Raw genomic sequence first — 21,069 nt, forward strand, 5'->3', positions numbered from 1 at the left:
ACCACATTTTATCTATGGCAAACCCTACAGAAATACATTTTTCTGTAGGTTCTATACAGAGTTCTGAGAGTGTTACCATCATTACCTCCTAACAGTTTGAATTAACTGGCTGAGAACCAGTACCTTAAACTCTATCCACCTCAGTCTGCATGGAGAAAACCATCTTCTAAAGGGTGAGGAAGGAAGGTAGTTACTCACTGTTAGAGCTAGCAGTTTCCCATAGGTAAGATGAGCAGGGATGTGGTCAGTCTTGGATCTCAATGACTCCATATACCAATGTTCTGCTTCAGGGAGTTTGCTTAATCGCATGTATGCTTCACCTGGGAAGAAAGTCATGAAGATCAACCCAATGACACAGCTTTCCAACAGCTGCAATGGTATCACATCATCATGTTTACATTCCATGAAATTTCAGATGCTGTAGCAAGGACTTTCACCCACTATCTCATCTGATTCCCAAAAAGTCATCATAATTTCCATTTTACAAATAGGAAAACTTGTGTTTGGAGAAATTAAGTGTAATGGCTAAATTTAAAAATTTAGTAACTAATAAAGCTTTGATTTTTAACCCAGTAACACTAGACCCACAAGCATAGGCCCTTTGTCTTTTCTTTTTCTTTTTCCTAAAGATAGGTTTGGGGGCGTCTGGGTGGCTCAGTTGGTTGAGCATCCAAGTCTTGAGTTTGGCTCTGGTCCTGATCTCAGGATTGTGAGATTGAGCCCCGCATTGGGCTCTAAGTTCAGTTTGCGGGGAGGGGAGGTCGGTCTGCTTGAGATGCTCTTCCTCTCTCTCTCTGCCTCTCCCCCTGGCTTGTGCTCTCGCTCTCTCAAATCAATAAATCTTTTTTTAAAAAAAAAGATAAGTTTGTTTTCTCTTATGTACAGTCAGTTGTTCTTTTTTATTCACATTCATTCATTCCTTTAGAAATTCAAGTATCTATAGAATAAATACTAAGTAGAGAGAATTATGAAGACCCAGACAAGGAAGATTAAGGTCCTGCCAAGATTGACGACATTGTTGAGAAAATAAGATTAGTTGGAGGAGTTAGAAATATTTTGGATTAAGCATTGGTGCTAGGTTTTTTCCAGAAATTATTTGCATTTTATATTTTAATAAATAAAATTTGTGAGTATCATTTGGAAAATCCAGTGAATATATGACAATTATTTAGCATGCCCTATACCATGTACAAAGCTAGTCTGAAGACTTTCAGCCATCAGTTATTATTTACAAGTTATGCAAATTTTATGTGTCAAAGAGCATTTCACAAACAGCCAAGCAAGAGAAAAACAAAAAACTGGAAATAAAGCCAAAAGTATATCAGCTCTCTACTTATTAACATCTCCTCTCCCTTATTTGCTTATAGTATGGAAGAATACTTACCTGATGAGAATATTATATTTTAAGGTGATTTGTGTTTTTAAGTTAAGCATTATAGTTTTAATAAGCACTGCAAATATAGAAGGCATTCAATTTCTAAGAACAGGTAATAGACTAGTAACCTGAATTATTTCTCAAGCAGACCTTTACAGCTTAACTAATCATAATTATGGTAGCTTTTTCCATTTAGAGGCATAATCAGAGGCTTTTGCTAAATGTATTACCCACATTGGCTATATATCTTTGCTTCAAAGGAAGACCTAGCTTCCTTTTATTTTCATCATATTCTCTTTGTATTAGCACAGTGCTGTCAATACAAATATGTTTGATGAATTGAATTGATTTGAGTCTCCTGACCTTCTGAGTGCCTTTTCTCGGCCTGTTAGTAAAAAATACTGGTGACAAATCTGTAATATGCACAAAAATGTACATACCACTCACATACATCAATGTGTTTCTAGTTCTCAGAAGAATTTTTAAACTATACTGTCATAAAAATGATAGCCAGAAATCTTTTCTTTTAATCTAAAACTTAAAATGTTTTGCATTTAAGAAGAATTTGGTTAGATTAAATAGAATGCTTGGGTGCATTGCAAGAAATACTGAAGCAAAAACCAAAGACTGGAATGGAATACACAAAATGCTTACAGTTGTTGGTGGTAGGATTAGGCATGAATTTTTTTTTAATTTTCCTATTTCTGTAATCTTGTATTGTTATTATAATATCTTTATAAAAATGAAAACACTGTCAGACAGATTTTTTTTTTCTTTTTTGCTATGTTGAGCTAACAAATATTTCTCAAAAAAAGCAAACAGTAATTTTTTCTCTTAGGGAAAGCAAACCATTTCTTCATACTAAAACAATACATGATATGATTTATGTAACAAAAAACAATGCAACAATCCCTAAAGTATTGATAAATTTAAAGCGATTAATGACAAATTATACCCAAATATTGATCTCAACAGTAGATTCTAAAGCCAGCAGAAAACATAGACTAACGTCAGAGTTGGAGTTAAAAGATGGGAGGGATTATAGATTCTGTCTGGAATCAGCCCGAAATTCCTCTCTGGGTCTTAAAGTGCTCCTAGGTCAGCTTATAGAAGCTGTGCCATCATTACCTTTAAATAACTTCTACTCTTCATTTATAAAAAATTCAACTAATTTGTAGAATTTTAGTAAACAGTAGGTTTTCCGTATGAAAAGAACATGAGAGAACCCCAATTCCACAGTGCTTTTGAGATTGAAATCTGTATATTTAAGTTGTTGTCTGAAAATCATTTCAGAAAGTGTTCTATTTTTTCCAAGTCATAAATCTATTATTAAAAAGCTATTTTGAAATGAAATATTAACTTACTAAATAGTTAGTGGCTGGCCCATTTTCTTCAGTAATAAATCTCAAGTAATTTACTAATTTGAAAAACTTGTGAGATGGGGAAATATGAAAGGGCTATGAGATATATAATGTAATAATGCATTGTGGCAAGTATACAAAAAATGTAAATGACCAACTTACTTAGGTACTACCCATTACCACTCAGAGAACTCCACGTAACCATTCACTGTATCTCAGTAATAACAATGACAATCATTCAGTGAATATTAATTATGAATTAGGGTAGCAAGCCATACAGGGCACATGCCTGACTACTCCTCTCGTTCTCTATCCTTGGGCATGTAGAATGTTCTCTCACTCAGCCCCACGAGGAGCATTCAACCACTACCAACTGTTCACATTTGGCTTGAAAGATGAAGTAATTTCCAATCTCTGTATTACTTGTTTCACACATGAAACTCATTTTTTACTAAGGAATTTCTTTACCTGGATTTTACAGATGAGAACATTGAGAAGCAGGGTGGCTGAATAAAACACACAAGTCATAAAGGTGGAAAGTGGTAAAGCTGGAATTCAAACCCAGGACAACCTGACCTCAGAGCACACTGCTTTAACAACCTGCTGGTAGGGAACAACCACAAACTTCAACTCTCCAGCTCAGGGGAAACATGTACTCGTTCTCACTCCTGGAAAACTGTTTTCTAGCTTGTGATACATTGGCCATCAAGATCATTTCACTTTGCCTTGGGTTTATCTACGGAATTAAAGGAGTACGGAAGAACAATAATCTACAGTTGACCTTTAAAAATGCTTCTGCTGCACATGTTACTCAATACTTCAGAGGAGAATATGTATCCTAGGAGATGCCCTCAAGTTCTATGGTTAATCTTAACACAAAAACAGCCTATAAAAGTGATAATAAAATCAAGATGCAAACTCTAAAATGCAAGAAAAAATAATGGATGAATTTAAATGTGTTTTAAAAGTGACTCGGTAAAGATGTGGAGAACGAATAATATACAGACAAGAATGGATAGACCGCAGGCACTGACAAGGGAGAAGCTTCATACTTCTCACTTCTAATTTGTACTAGGGATTAGAAGATCCACTTTATGGATGAGGAGGAAGGCTCAGGAACAATAAGGGACTTGCACAAGGACAATTAATAATCCTATTCTACAAGTTTTGAATGGCTCTAAAGCCCATGCTTTTCTCCATGGCATCAAGCTGCCTACCACCATACAAAGCTTATTATTTATCAAATACCTACTAATGTCTTAAACATATTTATATTTTATATTATCCCTATACGGTAATTAACATCAGTCTCATTTCACAAATGAAGAGACCGTGGCTCCCGGAGATTAAGCAACTTGTTCAAATTCAAAACTAAGCAAATTCCAGGTTCAGGATTCAGATCAAAGCTCTCTCTGGCTCCTTCTACCATTCCATTCTGTTCAAATACTATAAAAAAATAATTAGGAGATAAAATAACTGCAAAAAGTGCCATCAGTGGATTCAGTTTTAGGAGAGAATGATATATATGTAATCCTTCAAGCTTGATTAAAATATTAAAATCATAAAAATTCCATGAAGGAAATGGCTACAGGAAAAGAAAATGTTACATTCAATAAGGAAGGAAATGAAAATACTTGATCAGGAAGAGTGTGGAGGGAGGAGCGTTAAGTCATCTTCTCTGGTACTGTAATTCTTAACTTACAATAATAGAAAAAAATCTTTATAGCACCCAGGAGGAAAGAAACAATGATGACTATTTTTCCTTCTCATCCTGGAAAAAAAAAAAATGACATAATAGAGGCACTTTCCTAAGAATGAGAAGATCTGCTGTGATGATGTAGCGATCAGGTTCATCACCCAGATTTATTTCCGATTCACTCGCAGACAAAAGGGATTTGGATACCTCCAGGCTGGCTTCAAGCAGATATAAACCAGTTTCAGATGTAGAACAAATAATGTCAGTCTTCCTCCCTAAAAAGCCCTGGGTCTAAATAACACAGGCAAAGGCTAACTCCTTAAAGGAAAGAATGCTGGATTATTGATGATGTAATAGTCCAGATCTCAGTGATTCTCATGTTTCAAGTTACTGGACAGCTCTGGCTTGCAGATAAAGAATAGAGTATGTAATGGACATACTACCCATACTTGCTCCAGCTACCTTTTGTTTCTCCTGTCCCCGCTCGATAGTATATTTCTGTGTTAAGATCCAGTGTAGATTCCCTATTTTTTTTCTGGCCATTTTATTGAGATACAATTAACATACAACCCTGTGTAAGTTTAAGGTGTAGAGCACAATGGCTTGATTACATATGCCGTGAAATGATGACCACAATGAGTTCAGTTACTATTCGTCATCTGACATATATTTTTTGAAAAAGAAAAACATCATTTTCTTTTCCTGTAGTAAGACCTTTCAGAATCTGCTTGCTTAGCAACTTCAAATGTGCCATACAGCTGCACTAATGGTAGCCATCATGTTGTCCCCATCACGTCCCCAGTACTTACATATCCTGTACTGGAAGTCTATACCTTTCGACTGCCTTCACCCAATTCTCACATCTCCCAATTCTCTATTTAAAAATAAAAAAAAACTAAAACAAACAAAAATGCCCAACTTTTTTGTCTACCTTTACCAAAAGTGATCACCCCTTACTCAACATTTATAATAATTGAGCAATTGTTAAATGTCTCTTTTTTTTACACTTGAATGCTTTCTTTCATACCAATTTAGGGTAACCAACATGGATAATGCATATGATGGTAAGCATAAAGATTAACGAGGTATTATTCACTTACAGTCATATCACTTACAGAGATATTATGTACTTACAGTCAAGTGACAATGGAATGTATTTATTAGTAGTTTCCAAAGTTTGATGTTTTGGTGCACATCAAACAACACAAAAACTGTCCAGTACTTATGCTTCATTTAATCTGTGTTTAAAAATGTAATTTCAGGGGCGCCTGGGTGGCTCAGTAAGTTAAGCCTCTGTCTTCTTCGGCTCAGGCTCAGGTCATGATGCAGGGGTCCTGTGATGGAGCCAGGTGTGGGACTTCCCGCTCAGCAGGGAGCCTGCTTCTCCCTCTTCCTCTGTCCCTCCTCCCCACCCCCCATGCACACACGTGCTCTCAAAACCTTTAAAAAAATTAATAAATAAAAATGTAATTTCGTAGATACATGATTTAGAATGAAGAAAAAGATCAAGTAAGCAATACTACAGTTAGTGGGTATGAGCAAAATGACGACAGTGCAACACGAACGAATGAGGTGTGGACAACGGAGAGCTGCACCTGCCCAGCTACACCAGCACACCGGGGAGAAAACCTGTCTTTGTACAAGGCCTCACAGAAGTTAACACATTTTTTTCTGGCCTCTAAAGAAAGGGAACTCTCAGAAAAGGGGCCCCACACTCTTTCTAGCAGGCTTCCCACTGCCAATCCAGTGAAAGCCTATCACTGCCAATACTCAGAATTTTAGAATACTCTGCCTGATGGCAGGGCATTCTAGTGTAATCTAATTTGGAAAGCTTGAGGACTTGGCTGGTCACTAAGGTGATCATTCCATTTTTAAGAAACGCTTATTTGCCATGTAAGACTCAGATATCTTGGGTGGTTTTTATAGTTAGTGTTTTTATGTGATCATTTTTCTGTTAATGAGCAATTTACCAAAATTCATGTTTGTTATGATTTCTTCCTTGGTGTATCTTCTTTTAATTATTGCCTTAGGAACTAATTTTGCCACATAATTTTAAAAAGAAATACATTTTCATTAATTGATTAATTTGATTTGTTTCATCTACCTGTTGAACTTACTTACATTTATGATGTAGCACTGAATTATGAATTACATACCAAAACAGCAGCTTAGACAGCTGTGTTTGTAATTATTACTTTTCCATTAAATAGCTGTATGGTTGTAGACATGTAAGTTACCTGACGGGTTTGATTTATTATCTATAAAATGAGGGGCTAAAAGTAAATAACTCTATAATCCCCCAAATGATATACAAAATCATTTGCAGATTCACTACTGTCTAGTATCTTACACGTGGTCATTTCACAAACCTGTGACAATATCTTCATTAAATAGGGACTATCCTATTCATGCATTTTCTAGATGTTCTAGTCAAGACTAACCATACCTAGATTAAGTCCAATTATTCCTTTTTAAAATTCTTAATATTTATACATTTGTTATCTAATTACAAACTTTATATCTGCTTATTTAAAAAGTCTGAAAGATCATAATTTTATTAAAGCAAATGAACCCCACCACTCATAGATAGTGGTAAAATTTTGATGTATTTCTAGAATTTGTTTTAAATACTGAAAAAATATCAATTATACAATAAATTATTTTGTTAGTTTTAAGTATTTAAGTTCCTCCTGCTGTTTTACTACTATATTAAATAAAAATATGATGATTTCTTTTCCAAAATTAAACTTTCTCATTTAAGGTCAATATTCAATTTTTTGTTTATTCAAATTTCTCTCCCAACTTTTTATGCAGGTACTGTACTTACTTCAGCAATTATCAACCCATTTTGTAATTGTCTTCTTTTTATCACATATCTGTTAATATTATGTTAGAATACATATATTGCAGTGGAACTCTTGAACTGAAAAGCATTAGCAAATTGAATGTTCAGCATAGAGTACCAAATTAGCCCACCAAAATACTGTACCAATTTCACTTCCACAAGTATTATATAAGGAGAACAACTTTTCTAAGTCCTCATCAAAATCAGATTCTAATACATTTTTAAATGTCCATTTGAAAAAGAACAAAACGCTATCATTTCAATTTTCCTACTTTAATTCTTAATGAAAATTCATATAGTTTTTACAAATTTTTTTCATAAATTCTTAGCCATGACTATTTTTTTATTTGCAGGTCATTGTTTGATGGGTTTTTTTTTTGATAGTTTTAAGCCATTTTTCAACTAAGATACATATCTTTTGATATGCAAAAGATGGTTAAACCGGTTTTTCATGTCAGACTACTTTAACTTTTATTTATGCAAATTAAGTTGGCTTTTCCTTTGTAGTTTTGTCATGGCGTTTTATGCATAAAAAATTTTTTTATCATAGGGACATATATTCTAATTATATAGCTTTACTATTAAAATTAGCTACTTATTCCACATGAGAAACATTTGCCATACAATGTGAGACATGGGTCTAATTTTATTTTTTCCAAATATCATTTAATCAATTGTCCCTGATCAACTTTTATAAGAACTCCTTTTCCTCACCAACATTTAATTTCACATTATCTACAAAATCTTTTTTGTAAATTCTGAACCGTAGGTAGTGTGTACAACACTGCTCTAACTACTGTAGGTTTTTCTAATATTTTAATATTGAATAGAGCATGTCTCTCCCATTATTTTTATCTAACCCTTCTTGGCTCTGTTTTCCTGTTAAGTCTACCAAATAAACTTTAGAATCATTTCATCAAATTTTTTATAAAATTCTTCCTGAAATGTTTATGCTATTGAATTATACTTTATGAATCAATTTAAAAGGGAAATTTTTAAAAAATTGAGTTTCCCTATCCAAGATTTGTACTCGGTTCTGCATGTATTCAAGCCTCCTTCCCCTTTTTTATATACCTATCTTACCAATTATAATATTCCTGATCTCAAACTAGACTGGGAGATGTGTAGAGCGGGACACAAATCTCTATCTCTTTATCTCTTTATCGGTCCTCCAACCTAAGTTCAGAAGCCTCTGGCTCCAAAGAGTCGTGATAAAGATCTGATAAATAATTGATCAGACTATGTACCAATTTAAGATTTAGATGTATTTTTACCAAGTATGTCACTGAAGAGAAATCTCCAAGTAATTCCTTTTTCTAGAACCTGTTGTCTGACAGAACCATATGACATCAGGAGTCTATTACATCAAGAGTTTAACTTGCTGTGATTTTAATTCTCACTTCTTACTTCACTGTGTTGGCATTAACATAGAAACCTTAGGGGGTCTGGCTTTTTTTATTTATATATGTCAGAAACTTGCTATAACTATAGGCTGTCAAAATTTTGTGAATCTCTTATATTTTCATCCTAATCCCTTCCTCAGCCTGATCTTATCCTTGTAAAATAACACAGTCTGGTTGCCTTAGTTATACATTAGTTCTGATGGGAAATGCTCAGTAGCTACTGTACAGAGCAGGAAAAGATAAAGAAAGAAATTAAAAGTGGTTACAGAAATTAGAGGCTGTTTTGTACCTGACAACAGATTTCAACAATTATCGCTTCTTCCACTGGGGTGGAGGGATTAGTAGTAAAATGAATACGAGTCTTAAATAAAGAAGGGTTATGAAAAGGTCCAACATGTTAACGCTTCACCAAGTCCTACTGCATCAAACTTAAGAAGAAACCAGGAAGCCAGAAAGGGTAGTTATAAGCAAAAAGAAGAAATACGGGGGAAAAAACTGAATATGCATCTCATTAAGTAAAAAAACTAATAATCAAGAAACAGTTTAAAGTTCAGTGAAAGTTAAAAAGGTTCCTAATTTCTAGAGTAAGGTTATATACAGGAAACATCTGATATGCCATCAAAATTTAACATGGAAAAAAGCCAGGAGCCTTTGTCAATATTTCTCTACATGCAACTGGGGATCCTGGAGTTGTTCAGGCTAATCAATTCCCTTTATGTTTTCAAGGAAATAAATCACCAAAAATAATTAATCAACAAATATCAGAGCCAATCCTTTTAAATGCTCAGAATTTTCCAAACTACAGAAAATGAGACTGTGTGTGTTTTCATGTGCATGTTGGTGGAATGATGATCCTCTCCCCAAAAATAAAATACTCTAAAGAACTACAATGGAGTAAATAAAATGGCTTAATACGACTGAAATAATTAGGGATCACTAGAAATACAAGGAAGCGCCAAACTGGGTTTTAAATACCAAAATTTACACCAGAAAAAAGAAAAAAGAATGAATAAATGTTGTACTAGCTTGTAGAAAATTAATGAAAATAAGGTATTCAAAGAAATAAGACTTGAATATCTGCAGGAAGATGTCAGAAGAGTATAATAAAAGCATTTTCAGTTTTGTACGTATCTTTTTGGAAATATATTTCATATGTACTTCTGGATCAAGCAGTAAGTCTCTATAATACATAATGAATATTTTATGCCATCCTTTTTATATGAATATTACTTGCTAAGATGTATCAGGTATTTAAAAATTCACCCTATTTGTAATGATTACTTGAAGATAAGATTCTAGAAGAGTTCAAAAACTCCATGCCCGTAAGTAACATGTTGGCAAAAAGGACTTGCATTCTGGAAGAAAACTTTGCATGCTCTTTTTAAATTCTTTATTCATTTTGAGTATAACAATAACTTCTATCAGTGTAGATAAAATTAAAGCTAAGTAACAGTTCATTTGGGAAGTTAAATGATTGATTTTTATGTAGAAAACAGTCTTTCCCTACCTATTAGGAAAAAGGGATACAAATACATACACAACAAAGTACATACAATTAGTAATGCATTTATTTATTTTTAAGTGTATTTATTTATTTTTAAAGTAATCTGTACACCCAACGTGGGGCTCAGACTAACAGTCACATGCTCTTCCGACTGAGGCAGCCATGTGCCCCAAGTAATATGTTTAATTTTAAACTTTATTTGTATTACTTAACTATTCTAAATACATTCAACTTACAGTTTCCTTGACGTTGATTTTCCAAGATTGTATCCTTTATAGCAAGATCTTCTTCTTACTCAGGATTATATCCATTTCACCTAAATGTTATCAAAATTGGCATCTTTTAAGGATGCCAGATTTTGAAATCTACTTAATTTCCCAAGTATAACATAACATCACCTCAATTTTTTAAAGAATAATCCAATCCATATTTACTGCCGAGTAAAAGATTCACTTCATGGACATTGCCCAATAAAAGGGTAAAAGGTATGCTTTTTTTTCTTATTTCTACTGAAGCATCAGAAAACATTTTTTCCCCCAAGCAGAAATAGTGAAATGCTGGAAATCAGAGAATAAGCATATAATTAGGTATTAATTTGAGTATATTCATTTCCTTATAACTCAATTTAAAAATAAAGTTTTGAAACTTCAGTCTTTTCCTTTACCACTAAACTGGCAAAAGTATGAATTAATGTAACAGGTGGGCTCATGCGGTTTTAATAGCGATGAAATATAATCAACTGTCTCATATCATATTTCCAGGAAAGCAAGTGACATCTAGACCAAGCATGATTCTTAGCAACCCTACTATTGGCATGAAAGTGTTCGAACTCCCCATAGGGACCATATTTCTTCTAGTCCTGCATTTAATTGAAACTTTAAACAAAATATATTACCTATGTAATGCAGCTGAACTATAGGCTGGCCTCTGTAGTGTAGAGACTAATGCCTCGCAAATTCATGTCTGTAACCATAGCACATAATGTAGAAATCTGTACCAACAGTGAATGGCAGAAAGAAGAAAATTAAACCATTGCCGTTTTATAATGTAAAATGAACTTTGAGGAGAAAATTTTATAGATTTTGAACATAAATTTTATATATTTACTGTTTTTGATACACAGCCAAAAGTTCATGATTTCCTTATCTCGTTGGCCTCATATCTTACAAAGTTAACTTCTAAACTCGCTCAAATTTGCATATCACTTTTCTGGACTGGTAGATCACACACCTAACACTGATCTCCTGGTCTTGTACTTTCTGACAATAAAGAAAATCAAAGTGCAATAAAGAGATTTATCTTAAAAACTAGAAGTCCATAATCTTTTTGGAGGCACATAGATCAATGGCTAGTCCCATTATATGGTCATACTCATATATGCAGGGCTGACTCACTAATTTTCAAGAGTGCCAGTGGAAGCAATCATAGGAAAATCACCAGAACTCAAAACAGAGGAAGCAGATGGTATAAAAAGCTTAACACTACCAGAGTGTTAATGCTTCCACACTTGAAGGATGTGAAGTTCAAATCTGACACAGTTGAAAATCATCTCTTTCACAGTCAGCATGCTAAATGCCTTGAGCAATCCACTTAAGAACAGCCAGTCACAGAAGAAAACATGAAGCATACGAACCATCATGTCAAAAATTTATTCTGAATAGCCTGATTCTAAATGTATTCTAAAACAAGGTGAGGTACACACACACACACACACACACACACAAACACACGCACGCGCACACACACACACGTTAGACTAATCCAGCAAAAATAAATGATTCAGTTTTTAAAAACCTAGCCATACAGAAAGCTCAGGGAAAAACAGAATCATTTACAGATATTCTACCAACTGAATTCAGCATATAAAGTACATTATTTCAAGTAGAGTTAAGTTTTCAAGAAAGAATTTTTTGCATTTTGTTTTCAGGAGGTATGTTTGACATTCTGTGTGTCAATTCTTACCTAGGCGTAAGGAATCTAAAGATCTCTAGTAGTCATTTATGACACCTGACTCTTTTATTCCACAAGTCTTTTTCTTGAAAATACCATTCTAAAATTTGGACAAGCTTTTTAAACAAAAAATTGCTCTAATAAATTCATTGTGCTTCCTATTCATTGTTTCTTACCCCATTCTGACTGGCTCAATAAATTAAAGGAAATCTCTCATAATTAAAGAGCTGGGGTTTTTAAAACAAAACTGAAAATTAAAGAAAAAAATTCCTCCCTTATTAGAGAATATGAGGAGAAAACAGCTTTTCAATTTCAAACCTATACAAACAAAAGATTTGTTAGTTGCAGGCTGACAGAGAAAAATAATTTTCTATTACTGAGCTGGGATTTTATAAGTAATAGGGATGTGCATTAAAAAAAACAAATTTTCAGGAATAAGAGAATCAAAATGGTAAGATCAAAATAAAGGGAAATAAGGCAATAAACAGCAAAGAATCATTATCATGCCATTCCCCTGGAAGAAAAATACAATCTCTCTCTAACATAAAAAAACATGCTACCTACTGTAAGTAAACACATATTTTTTTAAAGAACAGGAAAATATAAATATGTATGCAAATTGTGACAACTAGAAATAAAAAAAGAGGTTTTTCCTATTTGGTTGGTTTGGGCCAGACAACATAGCACAGCCTACAGTTATAGACAAAATATTCTCGAGATTACAGTAATATAATTTTCCATCTTAGTTATAGGCATTTACATATTAAGGAAAGGTACAGAAGTGCTCCAGACCAACTGTGAAATCACCTAGAAAGTTCCATGAGAACAGGAACCATGTGGGCTATTTCCATTTCATATACCACTACCACCTCTGTAACCTCCACCTAGCACTTGTGACTTAAACTTTTTTTTTTCCCCACACAGAGGTTATTCTAAACATAGTGATTACACACTGCAATGACAAGGCAGTAACTCTAGACTCTCTCTTACTCCAGGCAACACATTATGCCCTTTTGTTCTCAAGATATATTACCAAGATGAAATGGCTTAAATTGCTTATATAATTAACCCAACAATTACTTTGCATTGAGAAAGCCAAGTAATTTTATTTTAAATAGTAAATAGGCTTAAAATGACCTTTGGGATTGGAAGGGCTCAAACTGATAAAAGTAACTGAAAGTTACAGCCTAATTTAGTTTTCCATAATCTCAAGAATATTCAAAAACAATGTTTTCATATACATAATAAGGGAAATAAACAATTATAAAGAAAAAAGGGAAAAACTGAAGGTGGCTAAAAATGATCCTACATTAAAAAATGTTTTAATATCCTGCATATTTCATTTTTGTAGGTGTTTTCTCATTTTTAGTAAAAATGAAGAGATTTTTAATATATATTTGGACAAGGAATAAGACATATCTATATATCTACATCTACAGATATTTTGCTGTTTTTAAATAGATAAATAAAAGCTATACTGACAGTAAAGAATGTGCCAATTTCAGTAACACACAAGGGCTAAATAGAAAAAGCAACTGAATCTAAGTCAGGCAACTACCCTTCTGGGGTGCTGGGCTGCCTCAGTCGGTGGAGCATACAACTCTTGATCTCGGAGTTGTGAGTGTGAGCTCCGTGTTGGATAAAGAGATCACCTAAAAATTTAAAAAATCTTAAAAAAAAAAAAAAGGAAACTACCCTTCTGGTTTCAAGACAAACTATCATTTCTACTCTGTAAAGTAAAAAAGATTACATTAGGAGGAATTTTCAAGATAAGAATCTTGCATCTCTAACATTCTATGATCCTAAAATACAACTATAATTGGAGAAGAGGACAAACTGAGATTCAATCAAGGCCTACAACAGGTGTCAGAATAAAGAAAAATTTTGACTAAGTCTAGAGGAAAAAACATGTCATGACAGGAAAAGAAGAAGAAACTCTAACCTAAATATGACAATTTTAATTTAGAGGGTGTACTCTATTAATGGAATTAAGTTAATTGGGCATTAACTGAGTATGTTGTTTCATTTTGGTTAGCATAGTTAACGCTAAAATAAGGATTTTGACTGTGGTTGCTGAGACAAAGGAAAATGGACTTCAAGAGAAAAGACAGAAATTATAGACAGGACAGAACTAAACGCAATCCCTGTTGAATGTCTTGTGACTGCAAGGCCATCACTATGACAAAATCTTATCTATAAAGAAATCATACTCACTTCGGTAAATACAAAAAGAACTGACAAAATACAACCAAAGACTTTTGGGGCTTACAGGCCTCAGGAAGGACAGTGACTACAATGGAAGGCAACATTAGGAAACACTCGCCAGGTTGGCCGTGCAGTCCAATATGCTGATATGCTGTACTTTACACTCTCTAAATCAACCCTCAAACTGACGCTGCTATTACGACCATCTTACAGATGGGGAAACCTCAGCGAAGTATTATGCTCAAAGTCACTTAGCTTAAGTGTCAAAGCCATAGTGTGAACTAGGGCTATCTGACTTCACACTATAGTTAATCTCCATTTAACCCTAGCCATTGTCTCAAGAGGAAACTTGAGGCCCACAGAAATAAAGTCATACAACCGGCTAGGAACAATTTTAACAGTTATTTTGTGATGCGGTCTCTTTATATTTCATATATTCAAATACCTTGCTAATCGCAAAAGCCACCTAGGAAAAGTTTATTTATTTATAAAATAGTACTTAGTATCTGCTTTGTGGTCTTATGAACTCAAAGAGAATAATGAAAATATATTTTAAATAGTTTTTTTTTTAAGTTTACTTAGGAATTGCCACACACAAAAATAATAGTCTTAAGATGAAATATAGAAAAAATTAAGTTGGGAAGCAAATTAATCAAACTTGTTATTTATGTTAATACAGAAATGGGAAAATACGCTCATTTGGTGTTCAGGATAAGGCGACTACTGGCATGTAGCATACAGAATAGAAGTTTCTCGTAAAACATTTAAAGGAAGGGAAAATGCAAAGAACTGGAGAGTTTCGTTTCATTTTTTAAAAAAGCAACTGCAATGAATTGAGTTATTACACTAAAAAGAATATTCAAATATATTTGTATTTTTCCACACATACTCCTTTATTTCTCCTAACCTCCAAATAAACTAGAAAACAGGATGGAAAAAGGATAATGTTTGTATGTATAAACACAAGTGCTTGGGGGGAGTAGTGGTCATGAAACTGTCACTGAATGAGCCCTCAGAAAAATGAATACTTTCAGGCTGAATCTAGCCAGACATTATAATCCATCACTGATCCCTAAAGGGCACTAATAATATGTAAATGTATGAATTAGAAGACACATTCAAGGCTGTTGATAAACTTGATAGGATAATCAGCACACGCTGACAGACTAATGAAACCGATGAACTGATAGGGCAGCTTATCTCCTGGGCCATTTTTTCTCTTGTCAAATGGAGGCTAATCAAAATGTATTAGGAGTTAAAGCAAATACTCGGAGGATTTCACCCATTTGATTAGGAGGTGAACTCACTCTGAGAAAATTATAGTTTCGTGAACAATTGAAACTATGAAACCTGCTCAGCTGATAGACCCTCACCTAAAATTAAACAGAAGGCAGCCACCATAATTATGGAGGAAATGTGGAATTTTAAATTATATTGGGATTCTCCCCTCGCAAATCGTTGGAGTGCTTTTCAGAGTCTAGGCAAAATGACCTCTTTCTATAATGAAAAACAAGACAAAGGACTAATAAGCAATAACCCCAGGGACACACTTATCGTTTGCTGCCTGTGTGTGCTCAGCATCTGTGTAACCATATGAGAGACAGATCCCCAGGTACCGGCTGAATTCTCAATCAAATTTATTTGCATAAAATAATTGAATGAATTTTCTGAAATCACTAACTAGAGTGAGTACCACACTTCCTATTAACAATAAAGATGCCATATGCAGTCTGTTGCCAAGGAGCTGAGTCCTTTCCTCACTTAATTATTTGATAATTCAGGAAAACTGGGAAGAAGGCCTTCCCATGCATTCGCCTTAAAAATAAAATCATAAATGAAAACCATTGTGCCTTCTTAGAGAAAGCTGGAGAAAACGATCCTTCTAATACTCATTTTGACAGGAATAACTATCCAGCACTAAAACAGAAAAGTTAATTCAACTGACAAACCTATACACTGCGTACAAAGCTTTATGGACGAGTAAATGGGTGGATAAATGGGCTGGATGGATAGATTGATGGTAAAATGCTGGAGAGTGAAAACTACTACTTTAATTCTTAAGAGTGGCAAAGTATGGCAAAAGTATACTTAATGAAGCTAGATTTTTACATTTTAGTAATTAAAACAGAAAAAAGAAACCACAACTAAAAATACGCTAGGGCCCTCTTTCACATGAGTATTAAATCACTCCACTGCTGCACAGGCTAACCGGGAGTGGGATTCCCCGACACATGAAATGAAAATATTGACCTCTGCCAAATTATGTGTTTTTTTTTTCTTTCTTCTGTTTATGGACCTGTGCCTCATTCTATCTCTAAACTATTTCTAATTTTTTTCTCATTTAGGAAAAAGAGAAAGTGAGTGTGTTTGCTAGCCACATATTTTCTAGTTTGGGAAGGTTTGGGATTTTTTTTTGTGTACGCTCAAGCCAAACAGCTACTATCAAACTTCTCAAATCATAGAATACAGAAGCGTCAAATAATCCTAAAGATTATATAGGCTCATTTATTTTATACACAGAGAAACAGTAAACAACTGTGAGTTTGTGATTTGTGCTTTGAAGAAAAATATGATTTGAAGATAAAAGCAACTTTTCTTTTCTCCCCTTTATCTGGAAATACCAAAGCTAGTCAATCAGCAGGGCATCTTAAACTGTAGGGGTTCTTTTCCAATAGTCACTTACTGAATAGGTTCTGAATGGGTAGTTTTCAGTGGTGTCTACTATCAAATAAATATGGTAACAATTTACTAAAAGGCAGTCACAGATCAATCACAGATGATAGGTTGATTATTCTATTAGAAATTCTAGTTCCTGACCTCTTGCACCTAGAAAAATCCATGTCCTAACTTACACAGTTTCAAATAAGACAACTAACCTAATTATTCAATGTGGAAAAGGAATGATGGCAGTAGCACATTTACATTCTTTACAGTACTGTTCTTACTCTAAAATAATATTCTGAAAAACCTATTGTGGGGGTGCCTGGGTGGCTCAGTTGGTTAAGCATCTGCCTTCAGCTCAGGCCTTGATGCCAGGATCCTGGGATGGAGCCCTTCATCACGCTCCCCGCTCAGTGGAGAGTCTGCTTCTCCCTCTTCCTCTGACACTCCCCCTGCTGTGCTCTCTCACTCGCTCTTCTCACTCTCCCTCATTCTATCTCAAAAAAATAAAATCTTTAAAAACAAAAGAAAACAAAAAAACAAAAAATCTATTGTGATCCAAAACCTTATCAACGAAAACCATACAAGTTTGTTCAGTTATTTTCATATTTTAAAGCATCAAAATCATGACTCTCTATATCACACCGTGTATATTTGGGGGAAACTTCTAATCAAGAAAATAACATGATCAAATATTATCATGAATTTGATAAACCATTAAGCTATAAATCTTTATTCACCACCTTCATTCTCTAGAGTCTACCAAATACTCAATACCCAAAAGGGTTTGTGAGTACCTTCCAACAACTCTGGGATCTGGCCAATTTAAGAATCACTATGCTGATGCATTCATTTGCTCTTGTTAGATTAAGTGTGCTTTGTCAGGGTATCTGACTGGCTCAGTCAGTACAACATGCTACTCTTGATCTCTGGGTCATGAATTTGAGCCCCACACTGGGGGCAGAGTCTACTGAAAAAAAAAAAAAAAGATTAAATGTGTTTTGTGAAAATTTGAATGTATATCACCCAACTGTGAATAAGGTGTGTGTGTGTGTGTGTGTATTAATGTTCTAACTTCTGTTAGAAACACGGATTTTAATTTCTTTTAATGTCTGAAAAATGAGTTAAATTAGCACATTCTACTTACCCATCATGTTGTACAAGCTCTGTGGAGCAAACTGCCTCGGCATTTTCTGAATTGCTTCCTTGTAGACGCTAAGGGCATCCTAATTCGGGAAACAAAAAAGAGACAAAGTACAGGGATATTCACTACAAATAAAATAATATCCTTCCCAAATGAAAATCTTCCATTGCTATTTCTAAATGGTTCATTAGAAGAAAATAATTGAGCTGTCTTTTGATATCATACTACCTCAATTTCAGGAATGAAAATATTCAACCCAGTAAGTGAAGAAGGCCACATAAAAATGTAGTTTAATAAGGAGTCGAATGTTACAAATGCTCATTTATTTTAAGATAAATTTTCCAGTTCACGTAGATGATTCAGTTTAAAAAAAAAAAAAACTAGTAAAATTCACATTTGGAAGTTACCCATAATCATCTAAAATCTATAGTTACTTCAAGCCAGGCAACTAAGTAGGATCTAAAGAAAATAGCAATAAATCTTCGGGCTCCTGAGATCCACTGAGATTTGAAATGCAATTATTTTAAAAAATTGTATCTTTATCCTTATATTGCAGTCTTAATACAAGGTGTAAGAGTGTGGGCTTGAGAGAGAGAAAGGGAAGGAGGAGCAATATTAAATATGAGAGAAGAAACTCATGCAGGCATGCTTCTTGTGAGAGAAAGCATACACACATCTCCCAGCTTCCTGTACAACATCCCATCTCCATTACTCTTCCTCTCACCTCAATTAGAAAAATAAAATTAATATGCATTTTATTACTATTGTAAAAAGAATTAAAATAAATGAGTAGGATTAGCACCAAATCACTTCCTTAATACCCAGAGTACAAACAATATATATTTTTTTAACCTCAAACACTGGATAGAAGATAAAAATAATAATGTGTCTTGGATCATAAAATCAGAGACTAATAAGCAAATAAGCTTGAGAAACAATGCATGTTGTTTCCCCTTCTAGAAGAGTCACAAGTGCTCTGAGAAATTCACAGCAAAGAAATCTTAAGTTTTGTTTAGCAGAGATTCTTTTCCAAATGAATATCACCATAAAACTCTCTGAATAAAAACTCATATTAAATTCTTAAGTGATCACAGTGTCCCTGCAATGAGCTCGCGTGGAGATTCGGATCAAGAACATGGGGGAAGGAAAAAGGCCAGGAATTGGGCCTGACCTCATAGTGTCCCTGTTCATGATAGAGTTTGCCCAGGTTGTAGAGACAGCTGGTAACCGAGCTCTTATGCGCATGAGGGTCCTTCAGGTTTTCATCAGGGATCTCAGAACACTTGAGGAATGTGCGTCGGGCTTCTTCTGTCTTTCCTTGGTTCATGAGAATAATGCCAGTATTTAAATACGCAGCTAAGGGGAAAAAATGGGAAATATAAATGTGAGAAGATGATGCACGCTGTGACAACCATAAAGTTATCCTTACTCCAGCTTAGTTTCTCCAGATTGGTTCTGATTTTATAAGAAAACCAAGATATACATACTTAAGGAACAAATATATATGGGAACAACAATGCAGTTAGGAGTATAGGTGTCAATGAAAAATATGTGGATAGTCTTTGCCCTCAAAGAGCTCAAAATATTTTGAGCTAGAGCTCTACATGAATAAAAGCTGCGTTTATCTTAATATATTAAAAAATGATAAATGGATATCGAAACATGATTAAATGGAGAGAGAATTGTTAGAGGCTCATAATCTGATTGGTAAGTCTTCAGAAACAGATACAGCATGTTTTTTTTTTTTCTCTCTCTGAGGGTGTAAGTCACCAAGATAATTTTCATGGATAAAAAACGGAAAAAAAGGTGTTTTCGAAGAACCTGAATATTTACTTACAAGCCAGGGTAGGCCTGCTTCCAATCGCCAATTTGTAATAATGCAATGCTTCTGCGAACCTGCTGTTCTCCTGTAGAAGTAACCCTCTGCGTGAGGAAAATAAAAATTTGGAGAAGGACTGTGTTACTATCCATAAAACCACAAATTTGTATTTTACATTTCAAAAATAAAAATGGTTAAAGGGGCTGTAAAAATGCTGACCTGGTACCATAAAAATAAATTCTTAATAGAAGGAAATGATTCCCCAGGAGAGAAAATACTGGAGAGGTATCAGCTACATTTACGTTGCATTAGAAAGCATTAAGAAGTATTTTCAAAGAGCCCTTTACCCCCAGTGAACTTTCTCCTTTCCAGCAGTTCTTCTCTCCCACTGGAATGACAAACCACCTGGATTTCTTCTTAGAGCATGCACAGTTCTTCATCAGTTCAAAAAGGAAACTTGTCTAAGGCAGTGATACACACACACACACACACACACACACACACACACACACTTAAACATGAGAACATGAGGTGCCTCTCTCACTACCCATATTACTGGGGAAATATTGGTCCGTGACTGCCTGAAAGGCAAAAGGTAATCTGGGTCAACAGGATCAAGAGAGTCAGAATTTAATCAGATGCCATAAAGGAACAGAGAAAAAGACTGAAGGTTATCCACATTGTTATTTCCTTATTTTCTGGAGTTTGTCAAATAAGTTTGAATTGCAGAACATGGGCAAATCTCACTTGACTGTTGTGAGACATGTTTTTGACTACTGACACTCCGACCCCACAGGAAGCTCCTTAGGCAGTGGCCACACGGATAACCCATCATTCCAGACCCCATCCTCATGACCTCAGTCAGAATCAATTACAGTCATATCTATGAAAATACAGTGTCAGAGAGCTGGACGAAGCTCTCTCAGCGCTTTTTGGCCTTTTCTCTTGTAATCAGCGGGTATCTTACAGAGGTGTGGCACCTCCATGGGGCCTGAGTACTGCTCTTATCAACCTCAAACTGCAGAGTCCACTTGCCAGCTGCTGAGGCCTTTGCAAAATGAGCAGGCTACTGAAAAAACATATTTTGTAGAATATTTTTAAAGCAT

General features: G+C 34.6%; 1 protein-coding gene across 4 annotated transcripts in view; it reads right to left on the minus strand.

The window, feature by feature from the left end:
- Positions 1 to 21,069, minus strand: part of TMTC2 (transmembrane O-mannosyltransferase targeting cadherins 2) — an 835,540-nt gene that overhangs the window by 573,864 nt on the left and 240,607 nt on the right. For all 4 annotated transcript variants that reach the window (XR_015727148.1, XR_015727149.1, XR_015727150.1 and 1 more), the window contains exons 5-8: positions 19,982 to 20,067; positions 19,316 to 19,500; positions 18,148 to 18,226; positions 199 to 320 (exon numbers count right to left, since the gene is read on the minus strand). Coding sequence is in view for 1 of the 4 variants with exons in the window: in XM_045780076.2 (XP_045636032.1) it covers positions 199 to 320; positions 18,148 to 18,226; positions 19,316 to 19,500; positions 19,982 to 20,067 (472 nt within the window). In the remaining 3 variants the exon portion in view is untranslated. The remainder of the gene's footprint in view (positions 1 to 198; positions 321 to 18,147; positions 18,227 to 19,315; positions 19,501 to 19,981; positions 20,068 to 21,069) is intronic.

The sequence above is a fragment of the Ursus americanus genome, chromosome 17 (genome assembly GCF_024610735.1).
Source record: "Ursus americanus isolate L20-20 chromosome 17, mUrsAme1.1.p, whole genome shotgun sequence".
NCBI lineage: Eukaryota > Metazoa > Chordata > Mammalia > Carnivora > Ursidae > Ursus > Ursus americanus.